The sequence below is a fragment of the Tachypleus tridentatus genome, chromosome 9 (assembly GCF_004210375.1).
Source record: "Tachypleus tridentatus isolate NWPU-2018 chromosome 9, ASM421037v1, whole genome shotgun sequence".
Taxonomy (NCBI): Eukaryota; Metazoa; Arthropoda; class Merostomata; order Xiphosura; family Limulidae; genus Tachypleus; species Tachypleus tridentatus.
The window spans coordinates 51422261-51437890 of NC_134833.1; the positions used below are offsets into that span (position 1 = coordinate 51422261).

The 15630-nt window shown below is 30.5% G+C and overlaps 1 protein-coding gene across 1 annotated transcript in view; it reads right to left on the reverse strand.

The window, feature by feature from the left end:
* Positions 1–5775: 5775 nt before the first annotated feature.
* The window catches only part of LOC143225243 (unhealthy ribosome biogenesis protein 2 homolog), a 69216-nt gene continuing 59361 nt past the window's right edge, over positions 5776–15630 (reverse strand). Inside the window, exons 21-28 of the mRNA XM_076454303.1 lie at positions 14132–14401; positions 13101–13535; positions 12334–12459; positions 11460–11570; positions 10730–10922; positions 7349–7451; positions 6819–6930; positions 5776–6018 (exon numbers count right to left, since the gene is read on the reverse strand). Of these exons, the coding sequence (XP_076310418.1) occupies positions 5863–6018; positions 6819–6930; positions 7349–7451; positions 10730–10922; positions 11460–11570; positions 12334–12459; positions 13101–13535; positions 14132–14401 (1506 nt within the window). The 3' untranslated portion in view covers positions 5776–5862. The remainder of the gene's footprint in view (positions 6019–6818; positions 6931–7348; positions 7452–10729; positions 10923–11459; positions 11571–12333; positions 12460–13100; positions 13536–14131; positions 14402–15630) is intronic.

Here is a 15630-nt window from a genome sequence, read left to right on the forward strand (position 1 = left end):
AGTCTAATCAGTGAGTTCTTCCAATATTGTTTGTCATAGTGACAGAACTTGAGCCCCTTGGGAAAAAGGAATAAAACTAAAACATACATTATGCTTGTAACCAACTGCCTTATAAGCAGTTATCAAAGCTTTTCGTCTTGTTTACTCGCAACTTAAATCTGCCTTCTGACACAAATTAACCATACTCTGAAAAAATAAATGAAATCACATCCAACTTCCTAAATAAATCCACATCACATGCTTAGAGATATTCATGCTTAGGACCAAAGAGTATATATTCTTTACTTGCATTAAGAAAAAAATAAAGCATGCCATTTAAATTACCATCAACCACAATAATTAGTGTTGCATGGAATAATACATTAACTGAAATCACAATTACATCAATTTACTTATTTTTTTGGTTTTCTTTGGCCATCTCCTGAGGATAACTGTTTTTTTTATGGGAAGGTAGCCATTTTATGTAAGAAGAGTTGATTAGTTGAATGTAAGAGATTAATGATTCTGGCTATTAAAATGATTAGCAAATTCAACTAATCACCCAGTTCTTGTGCCATTGTAATGACAGAAAGTTAAAATTTGACTATTTCATAATTAGCTTACAATACTGACTGCATGTATTCTTTACTTAAATTAAGAAACAACAGAGCATGCCATGATAATGATTGAAATAATATTGAATTTCAGCTTTCTGTAAATAGTGTAAACTATCTTGGGTAGTATATTCATGTAATATTTTTCTAAACTTCCATTCAGTTTCTTGTTTGTAGTTGCAATGTTTTCATTGACACGGCTGTCTCAAGATTGTTGATCCTAAAAGCTACACACTGCAATCTAAAACTAGCATATGTGCATTTCTGTATGGACTTCCTCGAAAGTTACCTGTTCCAAAAGGCAAAACAGGAACCCATACAACCGGCTTCACTTAAGATTGCATGTAGACCACTAATTGAAGCATGTATGTAGTGGATTTGAGGAAAACCTGACTTTATTTAAGTTATAGAATTCAAGCTTGTTTTGTTAATGTAACAGTATCTGTTAAATAAAGAATTTTGTGTTCAAAACCACATGTTTGCCTGTTTTCCTCTACTGTCTTTTCTGCAGGACACCATTGTACCTGAATACCACACCATTTCTCAGTGTTTTCTTAAATAATCACTTATTTTCAACAAAACATAATGTCTCAGTATTTAAAGCCAAATTCCTTATAACCTCCTCCACATGCATTAGTCACATTTTAGGCTTCAGTCACCACCTAAAAAAGCTAGACTTACTCCATCTTAATCAGTATCATGAAAATAAGAGAAGGACAGAAGGGGTACTAAGTTATTCTACAACAAACATCCATTCAAGTTCCTTGTAGTAAACATACAAGAGACAACAGCAAAATTATTTTCAATATTATAAAGTAGTTATTTGCTGAAATTTATTCAGTAAATTTTAATTAGTCTTGCTGTGTTGGAGTAAAAAGTCCTTTACTGCACTTCAAGAAGACTGTTATACACTAATCATCCTATCATAGAAACCTTCATGCTGACTTGTATGCAAGAATGCGAGTTTATTCTGGAAGTTTAAACTGGTAAGAGTCCACCAATAAATGCTACAAAACTTGTACGAGTTCTTCATCAGAATTTGTAGTCATGATTATCAGTTGAATACATCTGTAACTATTTGTAGAACTTTATTTAATAACAACCACAATATTCTCTATATATAGATCAAGCAATTATTTCATGACATCAGATTAACTTCTAGTTATCAAATATTTATTGCTAAATCAGAAAGTAGAGGCTGTAATCCTCCTTAAATAGTCAATGTTTTTGACTACTTTAACTATATAAGTTGAAGTTATCACATGTTTTATATAAACACTCTTTCACTTAACATCATTTTATAGCTCAAAAAAGTAAGATTTCAAACTCTCTTTCAACAAATAGCATACTGAATAGCCCACTGTTCAAACTGCACAATAATCAAGTTGCTGTCACATGATGTACTGCATATACATCCTATTAATGAAACACAACTTGATAACTCAGAAAGCTAGCAATGCCACTTTCTTTCAGAAATTTATTTTTCAATCAGCTCAATAATCTAACTGCTGATCAAGATAATTCCAGCCATAGCAAATAGGAGAATGGCATGTGTATTTCAGCCTATCATCAAAGCAGACTGACAGCTCCTTCATTAGTATTATCTTATCCGACTTCTTACAAACAGCCAGATAATTACAGTATTCCTCGTCATCGATCAACATCAAATGACAGTGTTCTCATCATCAGTTAACTTGCTCATCCACTGCTATTTCTTGGAGTAACCAATTCTTTATTGGTTCATCAGTGATTTACAACTAAGTTTGCCAATGTATTCAATGCTCACGTGACTACTTGCAGCCCATAATTCACTTTGAGTTGTCATCAAAAATAATATGCACCAGTCTATCCAGAACTGCATTGTTTTCTTGCCATAAGTGAGTATCATAATCATTACCAGTCTCAAGGAGTGACTTGTGTTCCATTACTGTTCTGCCGTAATGTTTCTCTTAAGGTACAACCACTTTACTCATCTTTTGTCTGCAAAATTTGTGTCATCTGTTGCAGAATGCAGTTATTCAATATATTCATATGGACACAAATGTACTTTACATTGGGAAGAGGACTCCCTGTTACATCTACAGGTAACTGTACTTCTTATTCAAATATCAGGAGATTCAGAAATCTTTTGCAGAACTGTACATTATCACATATGGTATTTAGCCATCCCAATCCATTTGGTCAGGGTTAACAAACTTAACAGGCATACACTTGACAATCTGTAATACATCTTTAGCCAAACAATCAGGCTGATGATTTTATGAGGAAGTACACATTTTTTCAAGTCTGCAAACAACTGGCTATTAAAGTTGGTTTCTTGGTCTGTGTAGTTTTGTTTTTCATGTTTGCCAAAGCAGATTTATTGTTCAGCCAACTACATCTTTGTAGTACACAACAACAGTACAACATGCTATTCTACTGCTATAACTTACTAAACAAATGTAACATATGTGTTTTTCTTATAGCAAAGCCACATTGGGCTATCTGCTGAACCAACCGAGAGGAATCGAACCCCTGATTTTAGTGTTGTAAATCCAGAGACATACCACTGTACTAGCGGGGGGCAATGCAATATATTTCATGTGTCAAAAATTACAGGCACTCAGGAACAGTTAACTTGTCTCTTGCATACATAATTAATCATGTTATATTGTCCTCTATTTGTTACCAAACTGTGCCTATCTCACTGAAACTGACATAAGTGTCTACGATGAATGAAAAATCTTAAACTTGGTGTTTTGACTAAAATGAGCTTTGATGATTTGTGTGCATCTTCACATTCCAACATCCACACAAAAAACACATCAGGCTTAGTGCAGACACTGATATGGCTACTTTAAATAAATTGGTCATAAATCATCAATAATATGATGCAAAATTTGGGAATTTCTTGCTTAATAGAGATAATCTTTGTAGGAATGGTGGATATTTGATCTCCTCTGATTATATTTAAAGAAACTTCACAAATTCTTGGAAATCAATTGAGACCACTCTACTAAGTCTTGGGATGTTCAAGTTGCTCGATACCATCTTGACCTTTCTTTGTCATACTTTGTTCCAAACCTCAGGAAGTTAATATTAGCAGTTGTATCACAAGAGTCCTAGGATCATCCACCAGCCTCACTGTTGCAAAAGTGGACACAGATCTTATCACTGCCAACTAAAACTTTGGTTCTAACAGAGTGCTTCTAGTCTTCGCTGTATTCTCAGATCAAGTCATCACTTCAACATAGCTTCTTCCTCTCCTCCAATAAGTTCTATGTGGTTTTAGAAAGTGCCTCTCCATGACTACAATTTATAAACACTACAGTACCAGACTATGGAAAAAAAGAGGCACATTAAAAAAAAACCAATAGCAAATCCTTTGGTCACAGCAGCAAGCGTTTTCATTTTTTAACTAGCTTGTGGTATTAAAGTACACTAATATCCAATAGATAAGTTCAAAATATCTGCAAAAGCGATTCCACAAATGTTATGCAGAAAATTCATCAATCATGGGCAATATAGGAAATGAACACAAAGTGACAAAATCTTCATTCATTAAAGCATAGTGCAGTTTATGAACTGTCCAGCTTAGTATCTGAATACATTCATACTGGCTACTGGGGACAGAAACTTTCCAAATGTTTTCAAATAACACAGAGGACCAACAATTAACTCTAAGTCTACTGTAGGTGAATAGTGTAAATTGTATTGTCACTAACCCAGGGTTAGCATGTTTCACTTCCTTTTCTTCATTTCATGCCATTAATGTCTTGATCATCTTTTCAAAAGTGAAATGTACCAGTGTAATCAGCTAGCTACCAATACAAAAACAGAGCAATATTTAATTGTATGTGCAGGTGCACAAGCTTTTTTATCTTATAATAATACTAGCTAACCCACTTATTCATCATGTGGAGGGGGTGCAGATTCAAATGATGACCCCTATACCACTCTGGGGGTCCTAAAAGTACATACAACGATTAGCAACAATTGGTCTAGTAGTTTGCCACTTACAAGAGTATACACACACACACACACATGCAGACTTTCATCAAATAATGGTATAAATGCAGATCCAATGGAAGAAAATAACTTTTGGGTATGCCTAATACTTCTATTCAAGGCTATATATATGAATCATAAAAACAAGTCTCCCTCCTTAAAAATGTCAATATTTAACAACTAGGTCATTCTTGACTCAGGATGGTCATATTTTAAATCTCTTGTCACACTTCTTTTATTTAAACTTCTTTTAAATGTGTGAGATATAATAAATACTGAAGTTCCTAGAGGTATTGGTGCATTGACGATTCCAAACTTTGATATTCTATTTGACCCCTAACCACATTTTATTATGCTTCACCCCTTCTAAAAATCCAGGAGCCACCAGTGATGCATGTAAATATTGTATTTTACAGCATATAAGATGCACCTTTTTTCCTGAAAAAATCCTCTAAAAATCATCCTTTATCTACTTTAAGAAGTTAAAGAATGTGCATCTCTCAGTTTTGCACCTGTAAGTTAAATTTTAACTAGTCTTTCCTCAGACAGGTGTCACCCCACCAGTGGTAAGAATCACTGGTAGCCATTACCCAGTGTGTTCTACTTTACAACAATCCTTATATGATACCATAGGGGAATAATCCAGAACAATAAGTAACTAAAGCAAAAGGAACTTACCTACACCTTTTATCATTATTCTATTGTTAATACTACATATACAGTTAGAAAACATGTATGCATGAACAGTTTTGAAAATTCTTGGTAAACTTGAAACTATATTATTAAATAACAAAGGTACAAGATAATAGGTATGTGTCTGTATACCAAAAAACAAACTCACTTTTTTGATGGCCCTGTCTTCCACCAGGCTACCAATCACTTCCATTTTGTTATTTCTACTATAAAGATTTAGCAATACTTTTAAGTTCTCAAAATTACAATGAAATTACACAAATTACAATGTGACAACCTACATAAAATTTTCACTGTTCATTAAAACAAAGAGCATCCAGTGAATAACATCAACAATTTCTCACCTGCTACAACATATTTTTAAATATTTTATGCCTGTTATATTTAAATATTCTCCTCTAATGTAAAAAATGTGCAATATGTAAAAACGAAAAAAAATGTATAAAAATATTATTTGGATTGAAGTGATGATTTTATAATAATATAGTATGAATAATTTGAATACAAAATTATCTATTTCTTTTATTAACAGAAATATTCAAACATACAAAAGTATTGCTTATATACAAAATATAGTAAAATACAATGTTTATACATGTCCTTTGTATCGATGAAATTTGTGATAATCATCGTGCAAGACCTTAAATATCTCCTTTGCTCCTGATGATAAAGTAGCTTGAAGCATGGACAAACTGTGAGAACTACACACATCCAGAACCCGAAAAATGCCTAATACAATGGTTTTCTATGGGCAAAAAGAAAGTGTAAATTAGCATATAATTATTTTGTATATTACATAACTATGTAACTATGAAAGGAAAAACATAGCGATGTTATTAAAACTGCTGTATGTATGTACAAAAAAAGTGACACTGGGGTGCTGTTGCAAATGCACTTATTTGTTACCTGCCATTATAAAAAGTTTTTAAAAGTATCTTGAAGAAAGATGTAAAGTTACTTGTGCATCTATAAGTATGACACCTAAAATAATCTAAAATTATGTAATAAAGCAAGACAAATTGTTAAACAACAATACCACATAGAAACGTATATGTACTAGACAGTTTGGAAAGTGTCTACAATGAGAAATGGATTAAAGAATATTTTAGTCAAAAATATAAACAAAACTGGTGTTCATTATTAGATATCATGTAAACACAAAGAGTGCAGAATGGAAAAAAGAACAGTTTAGAGAGTCAACATATATTTACAGAATGACAGGAGTCATTTCTCAACTGTTATTTAAACAGTTAGTAGCAATAAATTGACATCTAATTATAAATTGTCATAAAAATGCTTCTTTACATGAACATTTTTACAACATAATAAAACAAATCCATATGCTTGTATAATAAATAAAGAAAATGGATGAGCATTAAACATCAATAGACCTGGGAAAGTGTATACTGATATACTTTTTAAATGGGAGTAACTTTCATCATAACCAAACTATATTAGAAATACTGAAATATAAGCAAACAAGAAAATATAATATTTTGAGAAATTTAAAATACTCCAATTCCTTGGTCAGTTAGCTGGTCTTACCTTTAAAACTGGATGGATTGTAACCTTCTGAGCTTCAGAGACATAATCAGCAACAAGATAGGGGGCCAATTTAGACAGTTCCATTTTTTGAGCTGACAAAAGTGTGAGAAGTCTAAGTAATAAAACAAAATATTTCAATGAATAAAAATTACTTGTATAAGACATTTTTTGTTTAATTAGTTTATCACGACATATCCACTCAGTAATAAAAAATGTACTTAAGTTTCAGCATGTGTGCAACAATAAATCTGTAGTCAATTAACAACTTTGAAAGAGAAGTCTTGATGATGAAAGCCATTGAGAATAATTTTTAATATTGTTCTTCCTGTTACTATTATAGTTAATTTTATTAAGTAGCATATTTTTATATCTAAAATTATACTGATGAGGTAATTTGAGCTGCTAATCCTTCATTTGAAATATCATGATTTTTTGAGCTGTAGCATTTAAAACAATAAAAAACAGGTACTTATATTAATTATTTATACTCAGTATTTTCTTTACATTAGTTCATAATACATAAAATATACCTTTCCAAATCCTGAGCACAAGTGTGAAGTTCTTGTTGAAGATAAATTTCACAACCATTCACTGTGGTTTGATCTGCTGCTTGCACCATGCTTCTCAATAAAAGTACAAAGTGAATCAAGGAAATCATCTCTTTCCCCAAAACTTCATCAAATGTGATTTTAAAGTAAAATTATTTTGTCATATGAATGGTTTTGAAATTAAATTTAAATAAAAATCTAATTATTTGAAAATTGAAAGTACATTAAAAGCATAATCCAATTTAATTACTAAATTACAATGTTTCTGCAGAATAAATATCCAGTTGTCCTAACATTACTCCCAATGTCTTAACCAAAGTTTCTTTTGCAATTTATAGCATAAAAGTGTATCCTTAAAACATTTATATATGTTATTTTAAGCTTGAAGATACATACCTTAACACCCAAAAATTACTGCTACAGAAAAAGAACTTATTATTGTATTACACAACTTGATGAGCTGTCATTCACAAAGCATGTAATACAGTTTAGTGAAGTCTGATGTTCTTAGTGAATGTGTGTCACAGTTATTATTAAAAATTGTGTTTCTCATGCAAATAAAATGTATTTACATTGAACATACTAGTTACAATTCTCAGTTCTTTTTTATTGATATCCCAAACTGAGAAACAACCTAAAAAAACATTATTTCTGGAACTATAATGAACATCTTTATCCAAAGCATTCTGATTAAAAAATCAAATTTAAAACTATACCATTATCCCAACTTCAAGTAACAAACACACATTCATACCGTAAAACAAAACTGCAAAGAGACTACACATTAGATTTCTTTAAAATAGGAGACCTTGACTTAAGTGCTTCATTCAACATCAATATATTTGAGAAATATTTTTTTACTATAGGCCTTTTCAGGATATATATATATATATATGTCTCATAATTTAAGATACTCCTAACGATACAGATTACTCCAAATCCTATTCACTAATGTTTAGTTCTGTGTACTGATAGAAACAGCATTTACCAGATTTTCCTTCAATTATTTTGTGTATTATGTATGGAATATTACAAAAGAACTTGGTTATTTAAAAAGTTCTTGGAGTAAAGCCAAGTTTTTATAGCCTCACCCTAATAAATAACTGAACCAATTAATAACCATAGTTTTGTTATTAATAATTAAATCAGAGTTGATCACCTTCACACTTTTATATGATATAAAATGACTGAAAAATTAATTAATGTCATGAAAATGACGAATGGATCAAATAATTCTTTTGTCAGTCTATGATTTCATTTTGATATCATTTTCCAATATCAAGTTGTTCTTCATAAGCACTGGAGCTCTTAGTTTCAAAACACACTTCAATATTAACAGAAAAGGTTATATTCTGTGGAACTGAAAAATGAAAATGAATTCTATAAAAAACACACAGATAGTTACATTTCCAGATTTCCTCTTACTTCTGTAGAAAAATAAATAATAAATAGGGCTTAAATGTGATGATATCATAAAATGACATCATTGTCTAGATTTAGTACAGGTTAGTATTCTAAAACATAACACTTATTGTATAACTATCCCTAAACATACTAAAGTATTCAAAATCAGGCCCATCCAGTTTTGATTGTATTTATAATAGTTAAGAAATAGCATATTCTGTTAAAATATTATTACACTATTTTTTTATATACATATATTTTCTAGATTCAATTCACATTGTAGTTCAGGGTTACTTTTAGCTCTATACATGCACACACAGATAAATATAAATTGTTCAATTTCAAAGTTACTGAACAAATCTTCATGAAGTTTGGTAAGTTTTAAAACATATAATGAGAATGTTGTATGCAAAAAATCAGAAGATTCAATAAAATACTTATAGTGAAGATTTGTCTCTGATATTATTTTAGTTATCCTGATCCAAACTTTGACTAGTCTAATTCAAGGTTATTTTCATATAAATAATTTTTTCTTTCATCTAGCCTCATAAATGAATACCAAATGTTTTTATTTTTGATAAAACTGTATTTCATCTGTTACTTTCTCTGCCTTAATATTATAAAGACTTAACCCATTTGTCCAACCTTGTAACTACCACAAAAAAAAAAAAAAGAATGACAGCAGATTGTAAGAGTTAACATGCGTTTTAATTTCATTTTAGTTTCATTGCTCTTTGAACCATGTATAACAGTTAAACCTGCATAACCAAATAAGAGTAATGACTGAAATTACAGTATATAAAATACTGAGCTACATATAAAACATACAGCTTATGTGCATTCCTTGGAGAAAAATATTATGTAATTTTTCTTTCATTTAATGTTTACTATTTAACTTAAATTTCTAATTTTTACATTTTAGTTTCAAACTTTTATAATAATGAATAAAATTGTACATTAAAAAAAACAACAACTTAATACTTACATGTGGGCCTTGTGCTTTTTCTTTGCACTTGAAGTCTCAATGAAAGTTAACCATAATTTTTGATACAGTTATTGTTAGTTCTTTTCTGAATTTTTATTTATTTCAAACATTCAACTTAGAGCACAAAATAATAGCATGCACAAGAAATATAATGTCCTATAACTTTTATAATTTAACTGGGTTAGACTAAAATTGTATCTGTAAGCCAAATAATTCAAAAACCGTTGTCAGAACAAGCAAGCCTTACACATAACATAATAAATTAAAATATTTTTCTGTTGCTTATAAATAATGTAACAGCAAAATACAGGGAATTATTGTGACAGAAGGGCCAGGTAGGTGTGCTTTTTGATCTGTATCTCTATAAATCAATGTGATTAGAGGCTAAACACTTACATCATGTCTTGGCAATATCTATGCTATGAGCTTATTACTTGTTTTAAAACTCAGAAGCTCAAATAGAGGTGAAAAGTATGTTTAAATGAGCAATTTGGAACAAACAAATGTGATGTGAAAAACAAAGTTCAGATTGAAATTTAATTTAAATATTTCCTTTTGAAAGAAAGAAATTAAAACACACAATATAGAAATTCAATTTATGAACTACATTTTGATGCCCTGTTTGTTAACACAAAGTGATCATAAAGTTGTTTAATTAACTCTGTTAAACATCATGACACTTAGCACTTTGATCAAACCATGTAAATAGAGTGAATAAGTTTCTAAATAATTTTGATGCAAACTTCAAAGGTCATAGAAAAAATGATCAATACATATAAAAATATTAACAATTTCAATCACTACACAGTAATAAAAAACAGATTATATTTAACAATACTTTTTTTTACTTCAAAATGTGTTTTAATAGTGTTGAAGTGAAAAGCTTCAATACTGGATAATTTAAAGTATTATAGCTTCAACATTTTATATTTTTATCTTTTTCATATAACCACAAAGAACAAATAAAAGGATATGAGAAACACAGAAACTAAAAGGTGGTGCAGCAGCTAAAACTGTGTGCAAATGTTGAATAAGGAGTTCATTTAAAACACGAGACACAGCTCCAAACACTGATGCATAAAGTTTGGGTTGATTAGCCAGATTCATCAGGTTGCTGTGCTCACAAGCATGAAGGCATGAAATTGCAGACTGACTGCTAAGGAACATCTGTTGATAAACAAGATGTATAATAACAACAAAGCAACAAAGATTAGTATAATTTTAACTTATTATCTAGGCAGTGTGTTAATAAAAAAACAAAGAAAAAATTAATTTCAAGTGCCTCATACATATAGTAGAAATTTAAAGGAAGAGTTTTAATAAAGAAAACTAAGTAGTCTTAACTTATTAGAGTATTATCACTGTAGACATTAGGTTTTGTTGTTATTTTTCTCATAAAGAATACTGCCAACAATAAAAAATGTATAATAATTTCAAAAACAAGATATTTAACTTTTCAAAGTAACAATTATTTATTACTAGCAATCAGTACAATTACTGCAGAAAGAGATGAATCATAGATCACTATGAACAATTTTTCTGTTAATTCATCATGTGTCTCCTGCCCATGCATACATACATACAACTGATGGATAGCTAGAAATACTACACTATTAATCAGTATAATGATGAAATACAATTATAGTAATAATTACATACAGCAAGCCTAACAGAAATGGCATACAGCCAGTCCTGTAATACTACCTTGCCTTTCCGTAGTGCCACTGTCATTAAATCTAAAACAGGAAGTAACACAATGCTGAAGTTTGGTGCATTCTTCATGTAGGCAGTAAGAAACTGTAGTTGAGAAATAACCTAAAAAATTGAACTGCTGTAAAACAAGCTTAGAATGCATAGGAATCACACTACAGATATTTTAACATTTTTAATTACTTGTTTTACTTTCTTTACAAACATTTTTTTTACTATTATAAGAGTGAGTGAATAATAAAAGTTACTAAATTTTTATCACTGTCATTTGTAACTACTAATACATTTCCTATAATCACATGAATAACAACACTCAATATGTTTTATCACAGGATATTGTTTAAAAGTTTTATGTACAAGATAGATAATGTAAAGCTGTTACTTAAAAACTATGAACCTTTTCAAACACTGATAGAAAACATCAGTTATTATTTTTCATAACTTAGAGTAAATATAATTCAAACAAGCTCTAATCAATCCATTAAGGTATGGTATCAGAACTGAAAATACATTTTAGGACTTTACTAATTTTATGATTTTTATTAAGTATAAAATACCATTTCAAAAGTAAAACGTTTCTGTTACTTAACTTTTGGTTTGTGTATAAGTAAGAGAATGCTATATTTTTATATATAATTTTGACTTAAACACAATTACTTACAGAAAAATATTATTCAAAAAATATTTATAGTTATCTCTTATTTTATCAAATTAAAAACAAAGTTCTCAAGTAACCATAAATTTACCCTCATCCCTATGAGCTTCTTTCACACACTCTTTAGTACTGTTATTCTTTCATGTTTGATGTTAATTAGTTATTTTATTTCTAAGATGGACAAAGTGTGTGTGTATTTAAGATGCTACATACTGTTTGAAAAACTCTTGAAAGAAATTTCTGTTGCCCATGTTCCAAGTCCAACTTCAAAAGTAGCTTCCAGATGTGAATCAAACAAGGAGTCTTGTCTAATAATTGTTGTTTGGCAAGTATTGTGTTCTGCAACAATATTAGTAAGGTTTTTGATTCAAAAATGTTCTGCACATGAAAATATGATTTCAAATATTGGTAAAATTCAAATAAAACAAATATGTTTTACACTTTTCTTTACATTTCCAAAATGATAAAATATTAAAATGCAACTTTCAAGTGTACTATATACTCATAGCAATACATTGAACTAACAAACTAAAGGGAATTCAGACATTCAGCAGCACTCGCTACCAATACTTAGGCTCTCTTATCTAATTAAAAAATTGGATTTGACCTCCAGTCTTATAATGAATACATGACCATAAAATGTGGAGCATATTTTGTTTTTTCAATAACATGGAGTACAACATTAACTTTCAGATTCACAATGTGGCATATACTAGCCAGTTGGTCCAGCTTCAAATAAAAATTATTTTTTTATAAACAACTCCTTAATATCCTTTTTCATAAAAACAAAAGAAAAAACAATAATTCTTTCAATTTACATAGATATAAAGCAACTTTTACATAGAATACACTCTTCATTTATTTTGTTTTACTAGATGCACTTTTTTAGTTTGTCTGACAAGCTAAAACTTGTTTCTTTTTACAGTGGTGTCTATAATATCAACACATGAAAAGCTGAAATAAGACATCCCAAAACTTACTGATTTCTCCAAAAGATGATGCAATGCTTTCTGAAACTCATTGTCATTACAAGTTTTAACTATAGAAGATACAGCTTTGAATTCTATTTCTGGTAACTCCAACACATTGTGGCTAGTTTTTGATGAATCTTCATAAGAAAAGGTAGGTTCTGAAAGAAAGCTGACTGATTTTAGATCTTTTTTCTGGCCAGGATCAATTTTCAGCGAATCTACACCAAAACTAGTTTGAGACAGTCTTGTACTGTTTTGATAACATACCGATGGTGTGTGGATTACAGACTGATGTATTGTCAGGTCAGTGTCTGATTCCAATAAGTGCTGGATTAAAGTGTTCCATGTTGATTCCACAAAATGTGCTGGTAACTGATCGATATGCACCTTGTTGGAACAAATGACAATCAACACCTTCAGGCATGATTTTTTTTGGTACGGAGTCTGAAAACATAAATAAATTAACTAATAAAAAGAAAGTATTTACATTATGTGCACTCTTTCTTATTAATTTGTTCTTAAGATACCTATACCCTCATTTTTTAGCTCATAAGCTTATAATAAATAACTTTGTAATTTCCATCACCTTCATATAAATTAATACATGTTAATATTCTAGTGTTTTTTTTTATTGATACACATTCTCTTAAATGAATTGTTTGAATGTTTGTATTTCTCTGTGTTCAACAACTCCTCTGTATCTTTTTTTTTCCTTTCTGGGTTTGTTTTTTGTAATTTTTTAAAGAGTAATGTGATGAAATGTTGTGGATAAATTAATGTGTTGTGAATTATATTAGTGAGTATAAACACAGAAGTTGAAGAACAACTGTGAAAAATGATTGCATTAAGATTAATCACATTTTCAAACACTTCCCTTTTAAGTGATCTATTACAGATTTATAGCAAAAAGACTTAGGTTAGTTGAATTTCTGTTTTGTAATACGTTTTACATTGGTTAATTTCCACCAATGTAAATAAGCTTCTTTACAAATCACTTTAAATCATTATATTTGCTACCATTTGCAACTGGTAGTACTAACACAAACAGGATCCTGAAGAGATTCATAAACCAAATGTAGAACAGTATTAAGATTCTTCTTCCACTTTTTAGCTGAAACTTTTCCTTTGCAAGAAAGTTCAACAAGAACACCAAAGCCATCTAAAACCAATGATTGTATGTGTTCATCTAGCTGACTCCAGTTCTTCAGTGAACAACGATGTAGCCATGAATCTAAAACTGTAGTTATTTCTTGCAATATTTTGTTGCAAGTTTCATTTTGGTGGGGTTTCACATGTGACTTTTGAGGTACCTGTAAATAAAATAATTATTTTATTTCAAAAAGAATTTTCCAAAGTTTCTACTGTTGTAACTACAATTTATACTTATTTACCAAAATAAAACTACTTATATACAAAAATGTTTATGCAATTAAAACCCTTAACTGAGAAAAATATCTTTCCTGATTTTCAGGATGTTCATCCTCACCTTTTCTATCTTTAATGTACAAATTAAAAACATCACAATATTAGTTATAATATTATAATGTTATGATATTAGTTTTCTAATCTTAAAATGTGTACCAAAAGATGCTTTCTAGCTTGACAATTTGAAAATAGTGACAGGATGGAAGTGCCACAAAGGAAAGATAGCCTCTCAGTGTGACAAACATGCTACCAAAAATGAAAGGTCAGAGTTTCGATGCACAGACTTCACATGATACCAAAGTCTCAGATACATGATAAAAAACATACCATGGAAGAAAAGGAGCCACTTGTAAATCCCTAAAGTAAAGGTGCAGCAAAAAATCCTGGAATAAAGCCACATCTTGACCCAGAAGATCACATCAAAGAAACTATCTGTGTAAAGCAAGAGCAAAAGGAAAGGAGAGACTTTCCCTTGAAAAAACTCGGGGTCTTAGTGGATTGTCTTAGAAAGGAGAATAGTGGATAAATACCATAGAAGGAAAGTAAAAGTAAGATGAAGGAATGAAAACTGGGCATGGGTTAAGTGCATAAGAATACAAAGGACAGCCCCTTACACAGGCAAAATTGACCCTAACTGCTGAAAGTTCAGAAATGGACAGTCATCCTGACACACTGAACCAATTGTGAAGCTAACTGCACAGCATGAACTCTAATATCCATGAAGGGTGGAAAAACAAATTATAGAAAGCAAGAACTATCGTACAATAAGGAAGGACAAGAACATAGGAAATCAGAGAAATGAATAAAACATCACATGCAAGAGAAATCATGTGGTATTAGACCTAGCTGATTCCACAGGTGGGACCTAGAAAGATATGGCAAAATCCAGTGGTGGGAAAGGTTATCAAAATCTCCATCTGCCTGAACAGGAGGAAGTGGAGCAAGTTCAGGAGAAGAAGGTTGACCCATACAATGATCAATCTCACAGCAAATATTCACAGAAAAATCCAAAGTTGGGTCTTCCTTACCTGCAGCCTGTAAAGTAATGCTAATAGGAAGTATGATATTTGAAGTGGTAACATGAACATCAGAATTTATTGCAGGGAGGGAAAAA